Source organism: Perca flavescens, chromosome 15 (assembly GCF_004354835.1).
Source record: "Perca flavescens isolate YP-PL-M2 chromosome 15, PFLA_1.0, whole genome shotgun sequence".
Classification (NCBI taxonomy): domain Eukaryota; kingdom Metazoa; phylum Chordata; class Actinopteri; order Perciformes; family Percidae; genus Perca; species Perca flavescens.
In genome coordinates this window covers 26,895,496-26,912,622 of record NC_041345.1, presented here as the reverse complement: position 1 = coordinate 26,912,622, position 17,127 = coordinate 26,895,496, and the positions used below count along the sequence as shown (strand labels likewise).

Below are 17,127 nucleotides of genomic sequence, written 5' to 3'. Positions count from 1 at the left end.
TGGGTGATAAAACGCGCCAGGCCGCGCTACTTTTCTGTGAAGACAACTCACCCAGATTCTGACGATACTCTGACTTGATGCCAATCTGTAGCAGCTGATTCTCAAACAGAACGCCGTTGTTCTTGCACACAAACCTGTAGGATGAATTCATTTAAAAAGGGTTAGTTAACATTGAAGTGCTGCATTCACAAACGCCGTTAAGTCATATCCAGAAAAACAACAAAACAATAAAATAACATTTGATATCAACAATTTAAAAGGTACAAGCTAAATAGTGTTTGTTCTGCTCTAAACAGGTCTATGTTGCTCATGGTGCGAGTGGTATATATGGCGTCAGATTTTTTTTTTCAGAGCATTATCAAATGGTTATTCACGAATAGATAAGTAGCCCCAGCCCAACAGCACAAATGACATATTTTGATAAAAAAACATTTTGGGGTCAACACAGACATTTTGTATATTGTCCTAATAAGCTAGCCAAACTGTTACCAGGTACCGTTGAAACTTAAACCTGTGCTTAAAGAAGGGAGCCGAGTCTAGCAAAAAGTTGATAGCAGGCACGAGCCAATCAACACAGAGGGAAGTGCCAGTTAAACCACATGCTACTGTCTGCAGTAGTTATGCTGTTACTATGGACACTCTGATAGACATATTTCATTATCTTGGAGTACAGTCCAACTTTGGCTAACAGATAAAGCAAAGAAGTGGATTTTTGTAGTCTCTAATGCGAGAGCTTTCTTTAAAATAGGAACCCATCGGCAATCGGTATAAGGTCTTCGGCAGACTTATTACAGCGCTATGTTGGTCGGATGGCTGTAATATCTCGGTTACTTCTGACAAGTCAAAGCCTTCCTATAGAAACCAGGCAGAGCTGCAGCTAGGCAAACGCATGACAAAGCTTACACAGAGAAAGCGCTTACTTGTTAAGAAGTTCGTCTGCCTCAGACAGAGGAGGAGCAGGATCCTCAGAGGGAGGAGCAGAGCTGAGAGACCACAGGACAGCCCACAGGACAGAGGAGGGAGGGAGGGAGGCAACAGGACAAATGGGGAACAAGTGGATAGGGCAGAAATGAGAGGTGAAACAGCCATCCGTTCAACACAGGGTCCAGCGACCGAGTGTGAGAAAGATTGGGTGAGAGAAACATAGAGAAGAAGAAAGTAGGAGAAAAGGATAAAAATGCAGCAGTTGGTTAGTAAAAGCAGTTTGCACAACAAGGATATCATTACACAATGAAAGCTGTATGCTAGTTAGTTACTGTACACTGTAACAAATACTCATCCAGTACAGTCAGTATGTGTTTGGACAATGTCGGTTGTTTTGGTGCTATACTTAAGCACGTAGAAAAAGAAATTAAACAATAGCTATTGAGGGTAAAGTGCAGACTTTCAGCTTAGATTTGACAGTGCATATACCCAGACAGGGTGAACACATCACTGTCCAACTGCACTGTTCAAAAATTGGGGCAACACCATTCAAAATGGGCCACAATTACAGTTTACATGCAGCTAGGATATTTAACAATCCAAAAGGACACTTTAGGCTGAAAGTCAAAACGTTCACCCCAGTAACCGCTTCATTTGAAATGATCCAAATGTGTACAGACTGTACTCTATTTCAGACACTGTTCACGTGTTTAAAAGCACATACGTAGTCTACACATGAAGCTTGATGCCATGAACACTGTGTGTACAGCATTTGCCTCTCTTTACAACAGCTGCAGCGCAGCACTGAGCTTTTGTTTTTGGGGTTTTAGGTTTGCAGCTTGGCATTATTATTTGTTGAGCGGTCACAATGTACTTGTGGGGATGCCCAATTACAATTTGTGGATAAATAAATGATAAAAAAAATCTAAATCGCAAAAAAGGTTTTTACACTCTTGGCTGAGATGGAAAAGTTGGTGTATTGATAAAAGCAAAGTGGCAATGTTAATAAACGTTGATTTTTCTTGCTGCTGTGGCTTTGCCTGCCCATGGGGGAGTGTTGGGTCTCTGTAAATTACAGTTTGGTCTAGACTCATATTAATGATAAAAAACCTTATAAAGTGACATTTTCATGCCATGGGACCTTTAACTCCTAATATTTGCATAACAGTAGTGGACAGAAACATTCATTTGCATCTTCTAGGAAAATTCTGTTAAAATCTGCAATACCCCTTCTTGTCTTCCTGTACTATTTAATCTTCCATACTATGCATACAAAAGCTAGTGACTCAGGAAATGATGTTTGCATGGTAATATGTCTTTAAATTATATATATATATATATATATATATATATATATACAGTGGGGGAAATAAGTATTTGACCCCTTGCTGATTTTGCAGGTTTGCCCACTTACAAATAATGCAAAAATCTACAATTTTAATCATATGTACATTCTAACAGTGAAAGACAGAATCCCAAAGAAAATTCCAGAAAATCACATCATATGAATTTATTAAAATTGATAACCATCTGATGAGGAAAAACAAGTATTTGACCCCCTGGACAAACAGCAAGTATTCTGGCTCCTACAAGCCAGTTAGTCTTTCTTTAAGACACAGCCCCAATCCGAACCAATTATCTACATCAAATACACCTGCCTCACCTCGTTACCTGTATAAAAGACACCTGTCAACACCCAAACAACCAGCATCCAACATCACCACCATGGGCAAGACCAAAGAGCTTTTCTACGGACATCAGGGACAAGATTGTTGATCTGCACAAGGCTGGGATGGGCTACAAGAGAATCGGAAAGCAACTTGGAGAGAAAAGATCAACTGTCGGTGCAGTTATCAGGAAATGGAAGAAGCACCACACCACCGCCAACCTCCCTCGGTCTGGGCCTCCACACAAGATCTTGCCTCGTGGGGTGTCCCTGATCATGCGAACGGTGAGGAATCATCCCAAAACCACAAGGGGGGAACTGATGAATCAACTGAAGGCAGCTGGGACCACAGTTACAAAAGAAACGGTTGGTAACACACTACGCCGTCATGGATTGAAATCCTGCAGTGCACGCAAGGTCCCCCTGCTCAAGAAGAAACATGTACAGGCCTGCATGAAGTTCGCCATTCACCACCTGGATGACTCAGAAGAGGCCTGGAAGAAAGTGATGTGGTCAGATGAGACCAAAATAGAACTTTTTGGCCTCAACTCAACTCGTCGTGTTTGGAGGGCAAAGAACACCGAGTACAACCCAAAGAACACCATCCCCACCGTCAAGCATGGTGGTGGCAACATCATGCTTTGGGGTGCTTTTCAGCCAGGGGGACGGGACAACTCCATCGTATTGAGGGGGGATGGATGGACGGGGCCATGTATCGTGGAATTCTGGACCGACATCTCCTTCCCTCAGTGAGAGAGCTGAAGATGGGTCGAGGATGGGTGTTTCAGCACGACAACGACCCTAAGCACACCGCCAAAGCAACAAAAGAGTGGCTGAAGAAGAAGCACATCAAGGTTCTGGAGTGGCCTAGCCAGTCTCCAGACCTGAATCCGATTGAAAATCTTTGGAGGGAGCTTAAAATTCGAGTTGCCAGGCGACAACCTCGGAACCTGAATGATTTGGAGGCTGTCTGCAGGGAGGAGTGGGCCAACATCCCTGCCGAAATGTGCACAAACCTTGTCACCAACTATAAAAACCGTTTGACATCTGTGCTGGCCAATAATGGCTTTTCTACAAAATATTAACATGCTGTTTGTCCATGGGGTCAAATACTTGTTTTTCCTCATCAGATGGTTATCAATTTTAATAAATTCATATGATGTGATTTTCTGGAATTTTCTTTGGGATTCTGTCTTTCACTGTTAGAATGTACATATGATTAAAATTGTAGATTTTTGCATTCTTTGTAAGTGGGCAAACCTGCAAAATCAGCAAGGGGTCAAATACTTATTTCCCCCACTGTATATATATATATATATATATAGTTGCACCAATACTTGCAGTGTCTGTTATGTGATTTGACAGTTATTCCTGGGAAACAAACCTTTAGCTAAATCCATATTGTGCTCCAGTTTTTCTCATAATAAAATAACGTGCTATTATTAGTGACTTTCAGCTGCTCAAAACATGCAGCACAAAAAGTCTTCTCTCCAGACGGTGTGACTGATGAACTGGTAAACTGTAGTAGGAGCTACTTTACAACATTAGTTGGACAGAAAGCCACTCACAGTCAACTACTGTTGATACGTTGGCGATGGTAGGGGCCTACATTTGGAAAAAGATGTCCTACTCCCATGTGGTATCAAGTTGAGCATTTCTTCTCCCCATCCATCTGTCTCTTCTGTTTTCTGTGTTTCCCATGGCTAACTATGTACTGATCATGCTGTCATGGCAGATTGCGTACTAGAAACTACACACAAGTACCACAATACAATGGTATTGAATTCATCTGATGATACGGTTTGTGTTCTAAAAATGGGGAAAGGCATCAACGTATGTGTAGAGCAAGTCAGGTGCTTTTATGTAAACCTAAATGGCTCATGTGAATCAAGCTACCCATTCAGTGTAGTGTATATTACCAATAACATGTTCACAAAGCCTTTTCTAGAAAGAAAAACATGTGCCATATTTGTATTGGTTTAGCTAATTCTGTAGTTTACAACTAGGCCCTTACTCCGAGTCACCAGAACCCTCCACCAATAGGGAATCAGAGGTCTCGGTGGGCTGTTCCAGATCTCTGTCCAATCAAGGTAGAGGACAGGAGACAGGCACACACAGACACACACACACACAGACAGACACACACACACACACACACACACACACACACACACACACACACAGACACACACACACACAGGGAAATGGAGAGAAGGGAAGGAGAGAAAAGACGAAAGACAGTCACATACACAGCAAGATAAAAAAGAACAGACAAGTGTAGCAGACCTGCCAACCATGAAGAAAAGTCTACAGCATTTCCTGCTTTCAGACTGCTGTGAGAGACTGGGCAGCCTTGGCCCAGACACACACACACACACACACACACACACACACACACACACACAAATATGTTGTCTTCTAACTCACCTAACAACACACTTCTTGTTTTAACACACTAAAATTGTCAACTTAAAATCCTGAATCATTTCACATTGCGCGCTGAGTGTATCGTTACATCCCTATCTTATTGACGGCGCTTTCATGTGCAGCAATGTTGATCTAATAAGCTGTCTGGATGTTACCTTAAACACATAATGGAAACTACTAGAACATACCTCGGATTATCAACCCAACCTGTCAAACACTAAGTACTGACCTAAACAGTTAAAAACTAGTTTACTTCTGACCAGTCAGCTGACAGCAAAAAGGGGAAGGGGAGGGGAGGGGACAGATTCCCTGAGGAGCCCACTTAGCACAGTTTAAAAAAAGTATCATCAGCATACAGGATGTGCCTACCTATGTCTCCAGGTTGACAGGTACATATTAGACACAGATAGAGCAAAGAAAGATAGAGCCAACAGAGCGACAAGCAGCACACACACACGCATGCGCACACACACACACACACACACACACACACACACACACACACACACACACACACACACACACACACACACACACACACACACACACACACACACACACACACACACACACACACACACACACACACACACACACCTAGCTGAATAGTAGTCCAACAGCGCAAACGCACCACAAACATCACAACTTTTTACAGGAAACAACACATTATAATAAATCAATCCATTCATTCCCATTAGGGTCAAGACCAGTACAGCCCAGTCCAGTGTGAGAGACACTTTTTAAACCGTCCGTGTGTTAACACGCACTTTAGTAACCCGGTTACGGTCGGTTAGAAACCTGATTTCCCAGCTAGATTTCTCTGCCATGTATATGGGTAGCTGGGCTCCAAATCAGCTTTCTAGGAGTATGCATGTGCATGACACAAGACTGCAGACAGAGAGAGTAACAGCGGATGAAAGCAGAGAGGGGGTATTTATGTAAAATAGAGAAAAGTATGGGACGGGGATCATTTCTACAGTACTGCGATCAGCAGCCTCTTTCCTTTTGAAAGCAAGACGACATTATCAAGCAGATTGGTTGTAGCCAGTCACACTGGACGTTGGCTTGCGGCGGATTCCACATCTGCACAATCGAGAGATGACCCTTCACCTTAGGAAGCCGTCGTCGTTCACAGCAGCAGAAGGAGCGGCAGGCCCCGCCTCAGAGAAGACGTCCACCAATAGGCTGCCGGCGCTGGTCGGGGCGGCGCCAACCGGAGCGGCCGAACGAATCCCGAGGAGGTCTGCTGACGGCGACGGGGTGGACTGGAAAACAAAAAGGGCAACTTGTGAAATGTAGTACTCTTGTTACAGCTGCTGGTATACATTAAAAGGCAAGCTGAAAGCCACTGTGTTTCTTTGGGAACAAAGCCCTTCACGGAGTCTGCTTACAGCGTTGGACGCAGCCATGGCTGCTGTGTCGGGCCCCCGGTCACTCCCTCCATTCAACTCCCCACCCTCCCTTTTGCTGTCTTCCAGCTCTGTCACGGACACAGCACCGGGCCCCTTTTTCTTCTTCAGCTTAGCCAGGATGGACGACTCCCTCTCTGGGAAGGGAGGCATCTCCTCCAGGACAGTGGCCTGGGGGGACGAGACACAGACATAGAGGACAACTTGACTGCAAAGCTCCAGATTGGGACCATTTTTGGAGACAGCGCTAACAAAAAACATTAACAACGTCCAGCAGGGCTCCTGGCAAATGTTATTTAATCATTCAGTCATTACTTGACCGGAGCCGAGTTTTGAGTCGTCGGAACTGACCAGGACATCGGTGCTGGCGATGGAGGAAAGCTTCAGATACTCGACAGCCCGCTGCTGCAGCTCCACGTCCGAATTGCGGATCTGGCTGTCGCAGCGCAGCACCTCCTGGATGGTGGCCTTGGTCTCCGGGAACAGGTTGATGAACTTGATGTAAGCGGACAGCAGCAGGGCGCGAGTCGGCACCGAGCACAGGTGGAACTTGGAGTGGAGAAGGTTGAACTGGACCAGGGGGCTGCGTGACGGACAGACAAAGTTACTATTGATCATTTCAACCCGTCGACGTAGAGCCTCGGCAGCCAAAATCTTTAAAACATACCTGGAGCGCGGGTCACCAGCAATAAGGTTACCAAACTCTCCCAGGATGTAGCCTCCAACCTTCACCATGTTCTCATGGCAAGCAGGTGCCTGCAACGCCTGGAAGAGAAATGCTTCAACTTATTCAACTTCTAATTGCAACACGACATTTTATCTCCCCTTCTTTCTTAAGAAATGCAATGCCTGAGTTTAATACGTGCGATGACGAGCGGCAAGTATTTCAAACCAAGAGACGCTGAAACATTCTCAAGCATAACAGTAACATAACTGTAACATAACTAACGTAACTGTAACATAACTAACGTAACTGTAACATAACTGTAACATAACTAACGTAACTGTAACATAACTGTACCATAACTGTAGGGGCTGGGCATCATTCAAAAATATCCAATACTGTGACTTTGATACCGGTTCCTGAACAATACTTTTTCCGATACCAAATTTAGAAAACAAAAATAAATTACAACATTACGGCACAAATCTTTCTTTTTCTTTTCTTCCAGCTCCTACTACGTGAGCCTCGTCTCTCTGTGTAACGTCGAGTTTTTTTACTGCGTGACTCTACGACGTATAACGTTAAGACAGCCGATCACAGGCATTAGATCTTGGTAGAAGCATGCTGCGTGCTGATTGGCTCACTGACGCCTGATGAGCTTTACTCCTTAGGTTTAAGGTTAAAACCAGGAAGAAGCTCTGGAAGATCCATTGAACATTCACAGTGAACTGTTTGTGTAGAAACATTTCCTTTTAAAAAAAAAATAACTATAACTATATAATAATTATAAAACATAATATGGTCATCCCTCAGATATGAAATTAGATGTTACCCTAAACAATAAACTATAAAAATAAAACATGTTTTAATTTTAGTTTCCTTTAAAATAGTTTGAAAATCTGCCAAGAGACACCCAGTGAGTGGTGCTGCAAATTATTTGAAAGTTTTTGATATTATGTTAATAAAATACTCCATAATGCCAAATCAATACTTGTTTTCTAGAACTTGCCGTGTGAAATATAAAGGTGTTTTCTGGTTACACTTTACTTGAAGGGATCTACATAAGAGTGACATGACACGGTCATGAACGTGCCAACAATATTATAAACAAGTCATAAACATTTATGGGATACCGCTACTTTTAGTTAGTGTGACAAGTTATGGTTATGGTTATGGTTAGGGTGACTGTGTTATGTGTTCATGACAGTTTCACGTCACTCTTAAGGCTCTGACACACCAACCCGACGGCTGACAGTCAGCAGAAAAGGCAGTCGGACTGATCGTTTGGCTCCCCAAGGTCAAAAAAGTGCCTCGGAACACACCAAAGCAATGCCGACTTGAGCGTACGTTCTGCGCGTGCGCGAGACGTAATACGTTTCCATAAAAGCAAGCGGTGCTAATCGGTCGCCAGTCATTGTTTTCATCAGAGAGAATAGTAATCAGAAGATACTGGCGTTGTCAGCTCCGGTTTCTCGTGCACTGATTCGCTAGTCAAGGGCTAGCACTCCACCAATCAGATTGGTCATCGAGTCGGACTGCCCACCGGCCGATTCCACGTCAAATTGGCCAAAATGAACCCTGACGGCTCCTCCTACTGATAACGGCACGGAACACACCAGACAGACTGGAGTCACCGACCTCACCAGACCAGGGTTGGTGTGTCGGCGCCTTTATGTAGATACCTTCAAGTGAAGTGTTACCGTGTTTTTCTGTAAACCCCTTTTTTATTTCAAACTTTCATGACTCCACCATTGCTGATATTCTACAGATATATGTCGGGGCTCCGCCAGTGGCGTTCTGCCAGCCGACTATTTTGGTGCGACGATCGGACGGCCACATTCTGTTGACGGAGCTGATGAGATTATATTTCACTGGAATTGTATCTGGTACGATTTCATTTGACAAATAAAATGCATTGACTGATTGTAACAATTTGGCCACAATTTAGCATACTTACCATACACGGTCAAGCCATAAACTAGGTTTCGACCTAGTCTTGTACAAACCACAATTCCAACGAAGTTGGGTACATTGTAAATAAAAAACAAGAATATAAAGATTTGCAAATCCTTTTCAATCTGTATTCAATTGAAAACACTACAAAGACAAAATATTGAAGGTTCAAACTGATCAACTTGGTTGTTTTTTTTTGCAAATATTCACTTGAATTTGATAACTGCAACACGTTCCAAAAAAGCTGGGACAGTGGCATGTTAACCACTGTGTTACAGCACCTTTCCTTTTAACACTCAATAAGCCTTTGGGAACTCAGGACACTATTTGTTGAACCTTTGTAGGTGGAATTCGTTCCCATTCTTGCTTGATGTACGACTTCAGTTTTTCAACAGTCCGTAGTCGTATTTTGCGCTTCATAATGCGCCCCACAGGCAGGCCAGTCTAGTACCCGCACTCTTTTACTATGAAGCCACGCTGTAACTGTGAATGAATGTGGCATGGCATTGTCTTGCTGAAACAAGAAGGGACGTCCTTGAAAAAGACGTTGCTTGGATGGCAGCATGTCTTGCTCCAAAACCTGTATGTACATTTCAGCATTAATGGGGCCTTCACAGATGTGCAGGTTACCCATGCCATGGGTACTAACACACTCCCATACCATCACAGATGCTGGCTTTTGAACTTTGCGCTGATAACATTCTGGATGGTCCTTTTCCTCCTTGGCCCTGAGGACATGATGGCCACGATTTCCAAAAATACATTTGAAATGTGGACTCGTCAGACCACAGCACACTTTTCCACTTTGCGTCAGTCCGTCTCAGATGAGCTCGGGCCCAGAGAAGCCGCCGGCGTTTCTGGGTGTTGTCGATATATGGCTTTGGATGGTAGAGTTTTAACTTGCACTTTTAGATGTAGCGACGAACTGTGTTAACTGGCAATGGTTATCCAAAGTGTTCCTGAGCCCACGCGGTAATATCCTTTACACAATGTTGGTTTTAAATACAGTGCCGCCTGAGGGATCAAAGGTCACAGGCGTTCAATGTTGGTTTTTCGGCCTTGCCGCTTACACGCAGAGATGTCTCCAGATTCTCTGAATCTTGTGATGATATTATGGATATACTGTAGATGATGAAGTCCCTAAATTCCTCGCACTTGTATGTTGTCCCAGCTTTTTTGGAACGTGTTGCAGGCATCAAATTCAAAATGAGTGAATATTTGCAAAAAAACAAAAGTGTATCAGTTTGAACATTAAATATCTTGTCTTTGTAGTGTATTCAATTGAATATAGGTTGGAAAAGATTTGCAAACCATTGTATTCTGTTTTTATCTACGTTTTACATCTACATTGTATGTCCCAACTTCATTGGAATTGGGGTTTATAACTGAATACAGGCGATTTATCATTTTACATTTAGACAAACTTTGTCTTTGAATTGTATTTTGATCACAGCCTGTTTTAATAAAAGTGCTTGTGACATCTCACACGTTGCTTTGACGTACAGCTGAACATTTAGCCCCCTTGGTAGGAAATACCCAGATATACATCGTGTATCACCATTCAACCGAAAAATGACCGACAGGATTTTTGGTCAATATCGTCGAGCCCTAATATACGCTGTAGACAGTCTGTGCTAAAAAACAATTGTGTTTTGATATTTTGATGCGTGTCCCCTCTCAGCTAAAGAACAGCATCTTTATCTAGTCGTCCAAAGCTACATTTATGATTTGATGTTGTAGCGGTACCTCAAAGACCGTCTTGGCGGCGTAGCCCTGCACATCGTCTCGGTTGATGACGATCTGAATGACGCGATACCACACCTCTTCGCTGACGTAGTCGCCAGCGATGCGGATGAGGTTGAGAATGGTGTCCACGTACCAGGAGTAATCCACGGCGTACTTCTCTGCCAGTATGGCCACTTTCAGCACCTGAATGAGGAAGGCCCAACAGATCACAGCCAAATCAGTGGGGACTGCATTTTGTGCTTAATAATTACACAGAAATATTATTTGGGACACTGTAGGCGGCTGCAGCTGGGGGCTGCGGGCAAAACAGAGAAAGGGGAGGTAACCTTTCCCCTTATGACATTATAAAGGGAAGATTCCAGATCGGCCCATCAGAGCTTTCATTTTCTCAAAGGCAGAGCAGGATACCCAGGGTTCGGTTTACACCTATCACCATTTCTAACCACTGGGGGACCATAGGCAGGCTGGGGTAACGCACATTAATGTTAAAAAAAAACTCATAAAGTGACATTTTCATGCCATGGGATCTCTGGTGCAGACCAAACCAACGATACTCTGGTCCGCTTGAAAACAGGGGTCTCTGTGTACTTTCAAATCCGTAGCTTATTATGACCATACATATCGCTGGTGGTCTGTGTGACATCATCATCTCCCTCTCCTCGCTGTCTGTTAGCTGCTCACATTGTTCAACTTCTTCTATAATATCAGAAACACTGAAGCAACACCAGAAACCCAAGACCACATACGTTTGGTGTTGCTCCATCATTTCTGAGACCAGGGAGTGTTGGACAGTTTTACTCGCTTTTACAAGGTTTGGTGCATTTGACAAAGTGCAGTGGAGCACTAACTGAACCAAATGAAAAATGCAACAATGCTGCAACTTCACGCCCAAATCGCACCGAGTCTACAGAACTAAAGGGGGGGAAAGCTCCCTTAGACTTCAGTTAGGTAAATTGTTTGGTTTGTTAATTAATGCAATATGTAGCTGGTGGAAACTAATCCACCTTCAACAATTCCCAATTGGCATTTACAGGGGACTGTAGTTACGTGGAGTGAAAAAAATAAAAAAAACACAAAATCTTTCTTGGCACACTCTCACACCCACCATCTCTTCTCTAATGGAGTAGTCTGCTGTCTCCAGGTAGCTGAGCATCTCAGCGACGATCTGCTTGGCGTTGCTGCGATCACACATGGCATAGAGCAGGTCAGCCGCCCTCTGTCGAACACTCACATCCCTCTCGGTCTGTAGAGACGCACACAGAAGAAGGATCTAAGTGACTTTGAAAATGGTCCAGAGTGGTTGCTGGTGCCAGACGGGCTGGTTTGACTGGTTCAGAAACGGCTGACGTACAAATCTGTAGCAACTGTGCAATGCTATCGTGTCAACACGGCCCAAAATCTCTGAGGAATGTTCCAGCGCCTTGTTGAATCCATGCCACGCAGAATTAAGGCAGTTTTGAAGGAAAAATGGGGTCCAACCCGGTACTAGCAAAGGCGTACCTAATAAAGTGGCCGATGAGTGTATATGTGCATTGTCCTACGCTATTGACCAGTATATACAGAGCATACATATACGTATATATCTGCAGTGTATATGGTGCAGTGGAAATGTAGCTGCAGCTGACAGCTGTGTGTAGTTGGGGGGGGAGACAGCACCTTGAGGGCGTTGATGACCGTCTCGATGTGCGTCTTGACGGCTTCGTGGGAAAACTCCGAGCTGGCCAGAGTGCACATGCTCTCCAGAGCCAGGTAGCGCAGGTTGGTCTCTCTGTGCTGCAGGAACTGGCCCAGCTGGTTACAGGCTCGCACCAGCAGGTTGGGCTCGCTGCCCAACACAAAAAGAAAAAAAAAAAAAAAAAACACTTTACTGCACTGCTAAAACTCTTGGGGTCATTAGATCAAGAAAGAGCATATCACCAGACCACAGTTAAGACTAGCTGAAATTTGATTTCACACTATAACATTAAACACGATAACAAAAAACTATTCTCAAAAACAGTAGAGGAAAGACCTGGAAAAAAAATATTTACAGGGTTCAGACAGACATTACAAAATGAAATTCAAGAAGCACTTTTTCAATGACTTCCTTGAGCATACAGTTATAAGTGATGGCGTTAGGTTTGTGTCACATCTAAGTGAGCAATGGGAGATTTGAAGCACCGTGAATATAATTTGCAAGCACATAATTTATATTTTGAAGAGAAATTATATTTTCCAGCAAATATTATTGTGCTCAATAATTAATTAATTAGCGCGTTTGCCGCTATTATCCTTATTAACATGCAATAATAACCCCTTTCACTCAGTTTACCTCTAATGCCCTCTCACAATTTCTTGTTTGTTTGGTGTGCTGGCAGACCGCTGCACACTAGCTCATTGGATGTTTTCCATTCCGGTCATTTATGCCTTCTTCCAACGACCAATAAAATCGTTCCCCCTCTGCCATCACGCAGGATTTTCCTATGCTTTAAAAAGGAACACGCCGACTTATTGGGACTTTGTCTTATTCACCGTATCCCCCAGAGTTAGAGAAGTCCATACATACCCTTCTCATCTCCGTGTGTGTCGTTACTCTGTCTGACGCACCCACCGCTAGCCTAGCTTAGCACAGACCCTGGGGTTAAATGATTTACATGTTGTGATTTGTATATTCACAGCGTGTACAACTAAAGGTCACATGACACACAGCCATCTTCTAACCGTATACATACTGGGGACTATATTCTCAGAAGGCGAAGCACTGCTACTCTCTGCTCCTCACCACGGGGCTTCTCAGGTGCTGCAAGCAAATCACTCCGCCCAAGTAGCAGCAGTAGCAGTGCTTCGCCTTTCTGAGAATATAGTTCCCAGTATGTATACGGTTAGAAGATGGCTGTGTCTCATGTGACCTTGATTTTGTACACGCTGTGACTATACAAATCACAACATGTAAATAGGAACATGTTGGCGTTATTTTGTCACTTATTGGGAGCAGTAGGCTAGCTGGAGCCGGTTACCTCCAGGATCTGTGCTAAGCTAGGCTAGCGGTGGGTGCGTCAGACAGAGTTACAACATACATTGAGATGAGAAGGGTATGTATTCCTTTAACGCTAACCATCAGGCTCTTTAGGGTTACTATTCCCACCAGACCCGATGCCCAAGAGTCTCTGTATCTGTTGGCACCGATGGGCCTTTAACGCGCCATCACTTTAGACATATATATGTAGCCCATAATAATATTTAAGGTCTTCTTTAAATATTCAGTCATTTCAAGATCCAGAGGATACAGTGAAGGTGTTACTGAAATAAATACTATCACTTTCCACTGTGGGTCAGCTGCTGAGAGCGCGGTTGACCAGAATACTCACCTGTCATAGTGGATTATCAGTGAGATAGCCTCAAACAAGATAGCATTCTTGGCGTTGGAGTGCTGCACCTTCTTGGACTTGGGTGGCTCCTGGGCCTTATTGAGGATGGTCTCCAGACACTCTACCAGACGGCCCTTGACAGCGCCATCTTCTGGCGGCGGGTAGCACTGCAGCAGGCGCAGCAGCTTGCAAGAGAGCCACGGTGCCGGGACAAAGTAGTAGGTGTAATCCTGCAAATCAGTGGAGGCTGACGACACAATCTGGAGAAGCAACAAAAAAAATAGGAGTCATTATGCCAAGTCAAAATGGAACCCATGCAAGACACTGCTCAACTGTCTCACCAAAGTGCAGCTTACCATGTACAGGAAGCTCAGGAATGAGCAGAATCTACAGTACAAAAAGGTGTTTGTAGGTGCCGCTCTCTTTGTGAAGAGCTCATCAGTGGTCTATACATCCGCACAGATAATCCTTGAACTTGCTTTTTGATCAGAGCATCAGAAGTTCATAGAAAACCGCGCTGTCGATGCTTTCAAAAACATTTTAAATTGACAGGGACACATGCCGCCAGCCAGTGTAAGGTGAAACAACCTTAAGCCCTCAGAAAATCTCTTATGTGAGACTACAAAAAACAAACGTCGTAGAAGCCAAGAGTGCTCAATTCAGAATTTGGTGAAGAGAATACATAAACAGACCGTAAGAACAATAAGAAGAACAACTACATTCCGCAATACTTATTATAAATTCTTTTTATAATTGATTGTATTCGAGTCACGAAAGAGCAACAACCTCTGGGTCTGAGAAATGAAGCTAACGAGGAAGTAGAGGAGTTGAAATGAATAAAATAATCGATGCATCGAATCGTGGACATGGACGATGCTGCATCGATAATCTGCCAGGCCATAATCGATTATTTCTGTTTACAATTCAATGTACCACTTTTTTTTTTACATATTCTGTTATTTTTTGCACATTCAGGAAGTGCCCTGTGCTCAGTGCTGTAGTTTTATGTATCCAATTTATTTAGCATTAGAGCACTGCAGAATGTTTGGTTTTTGAAGCTTGAAAAGTTATGAATTAAATATCCTTAATGGCTTTAATAGAAAAATGTATTTGACGCATCGAGATATCCAATCGAACTGAATCGCTGACATGATAATCACAATCGAATCGGGGGAGATCAGTGAAGATTCACACCACTACGAGGAAGTGCCAAAAACTGCAGTTCATCGAGCTCCAAAAAAGGGAGTCAATCCCAAAATCCAGTAGAGCCCAAAGTTAAAATGCCCAACTTTACAGCAGAATTAAACATGTTTACAGCCTGGTACAAAAGTTCCCTCTTCATGACAACTGTACAGGATGGGAATTTTTCTTTTAACGACTCAACCTGTTTAAATTAAATTAAGGCTTGAAGTTCTGCATAATTAAGGGTGTTCCGCTTTGAGTGACGTATGGCTAGCCGCTAGCTGTCTGCTTTGCTAGGCGTCACCGACACCGTTTTCCCTTTTAGAGTTTAGCTTAGCACCATTGAGACACTGGTACTCCTTCCTTAGCTCCACTCTTGTCCAAATATGGTCACTTCTGGCTCCCAAATACCAACATGGCGATGGCCAAAATGCTAATTCCTCGCTTCAAAACTGCAGTGCACGAACCAATGGGTGACGTCACTGCTGCTGCTACGTCAATTATTTACACACACACTCCTTTTTGGACAAGCTGAAAAGGGACGAGGCTTTGGTTTCCATGGTAACAGCGCTCAGAGGAGGACACAGGGACAGCCGCTGTGCTTCTGTTTCCCTGAGTGCTGACTGCGAGGAGGAGGACACACACGGACACACACAAACACACACACACACACACACTTACCCTGCTAAGTCGGGACACTGCCAGGGAAACGCAGGTCTTGAACTCATCTGGATTCTTCTGGCTCAGACAGGTAATGAGGGAGATGGCTGCTGTCACCACACCCTAAACACCAGACACATGAACAACAAGATGAATAATAACCTCCAGACACATATGGACAAGAAGATAATAACTAATAATCTAATAACAAAAAATAGGGGATATCAGTGGTGCAACTGGTTTCATCAATCCAAAATAAAGTTCAGATTCGGATTTTAACATTAAAAGGTTCAACTTTTAACACATTAATGATATGCAAGCTAATCAACATATCAACATAAAAAAAACTTGATTTAAGACGCACACACAAACAGGCACAACAAGGCTGCATCACGTTATGACATTCTTGGTGTGACGTGGGTCGGAGTTGTGCGCTCACCATGTGTTGGTCATTGAGCAGGTGCACCACGCGTGAAGTCCACTCACCCATCAGCACCAAGTCAGGCGAGGTCTTATAGAGGCGCAGCAGACACAGTGCAGCCGACTGCTTCACACTGTCCATGGTATCACTGTGGTGCATCACATTCACATTACCAGCAGCTAAGTGAAGTCACAGTGATGTAAAGCGACATGATCGAAGAAGAAAAAAAAAAAAAAACTGGCTCGGCTTTATCACACACACACAGCCAAACGTAGGAAACAAACGCACAGGACAACTAGGGAGGTTTTTCATTCATTTTACATCCTCAACCCTCCAAAGAGCAGAAGTCCCACTCACCCAGCGACCAGGATCCGAGGGATCTCGCTGGCAAAGGCCTCGGCCATCTCGCGGCTTCCCACGTTGGCGATGCAGTGCAGCGCCAGGCACATGAAGGTGGGGTTACGGCTGGACAGGTCGTTCTTGATGGCGTTGTTGATCAGACGGATCAGCTCGCTGTTGCTGTTTACGAGCACGGAGATGAACAGGTAACCCTGGAGTGACGGAGAACAAGAGAGCAATGACACTGATGAGGTATGGAGGCATCAAAACACTGAAATACATGGTCCTTCTGCAGAGGTGGGCCAGCCTAGAGGGCACCACATCCTGGTTCCTCCATTTAAGGGCAGCAATGCTGCACGGCATCTTGGTTTCTCCAGTGGAAGGGGCAT

At 43.9% G+C, this 17,127-nt stretch overlaps 1 protein-coding gene across 3 annotated transcripts in view; it reads right to left on the bottom strand.

Annotated features, from left to right (window-relative positions):
* The window catches only part of ap2a1 (adaptor related protein complex 2 subunit alpha 1), a 39,215-nt gene that overhangs the window by 8,004 nt on the left and 14,084 nt on the right, over positions 1 to 17,127 (bottom strand). The window contains exons 3-16 of one of the 3 annotated variants that reach the window (XM_028598884.1): positions 16,757 to 16,950; positions 16,418 to 16,547; positions 16,000 to 16,101; positions 14,137 to 14,396; positions 12,446 to 12,614; positions 11,895 to 12,032; positions 10,790 to 10,972; positions 7,094 to 7,191; positions 6,778 to 7,009; positions 6,409 to 6,597; positions 6,128 to 6,282; positions 4,605 to 4,667; positions 921 to 983; positions 52 to 134 (exon numbers count right to left, since the gene is read on the bottom strand). In XM_028598884.1, the coding sequence (XP_028454685.1) occupies positions 52 to 134; positions 921 to 983; positions 4,605 to 4,667; positions 6,128 to 6,282; positions 6,409 to 6,597; positions 6,778 to 7,009; positions 7,094 to 7,191; positions 10,790 to 10,972; positions 11,895 to 12,032; positions 12,446 to 12,614; positions 14,137 to 14,396; positions 16,000 to 16,101; positions 16,418 to 16,547; positions 16,757 to 16,950 (2,059 nt within the window). The remainder of the gene's footprint in view (positions 1 to 51; positions 135 to 920; positions 984 to 4,604; positions 4,668 to 6,127; positions 6,283 to 6,408; positions 6,598 to 6,777; positions 7,010 to 7,093; positions 7,192 to 10,789; positions 10,973 to 11,894; positions 12,033 to 12,445; positions 12,615 to 14,136; positions 14,397 to 15,999; positions 16,102 to 16,417; positions 16,548 to 16,756; positions 16,951 to 17,127) is intronic. The other 2 variants (XM_028598881.1, XM_028598883.1) reach the window with 2 other exon arrangements.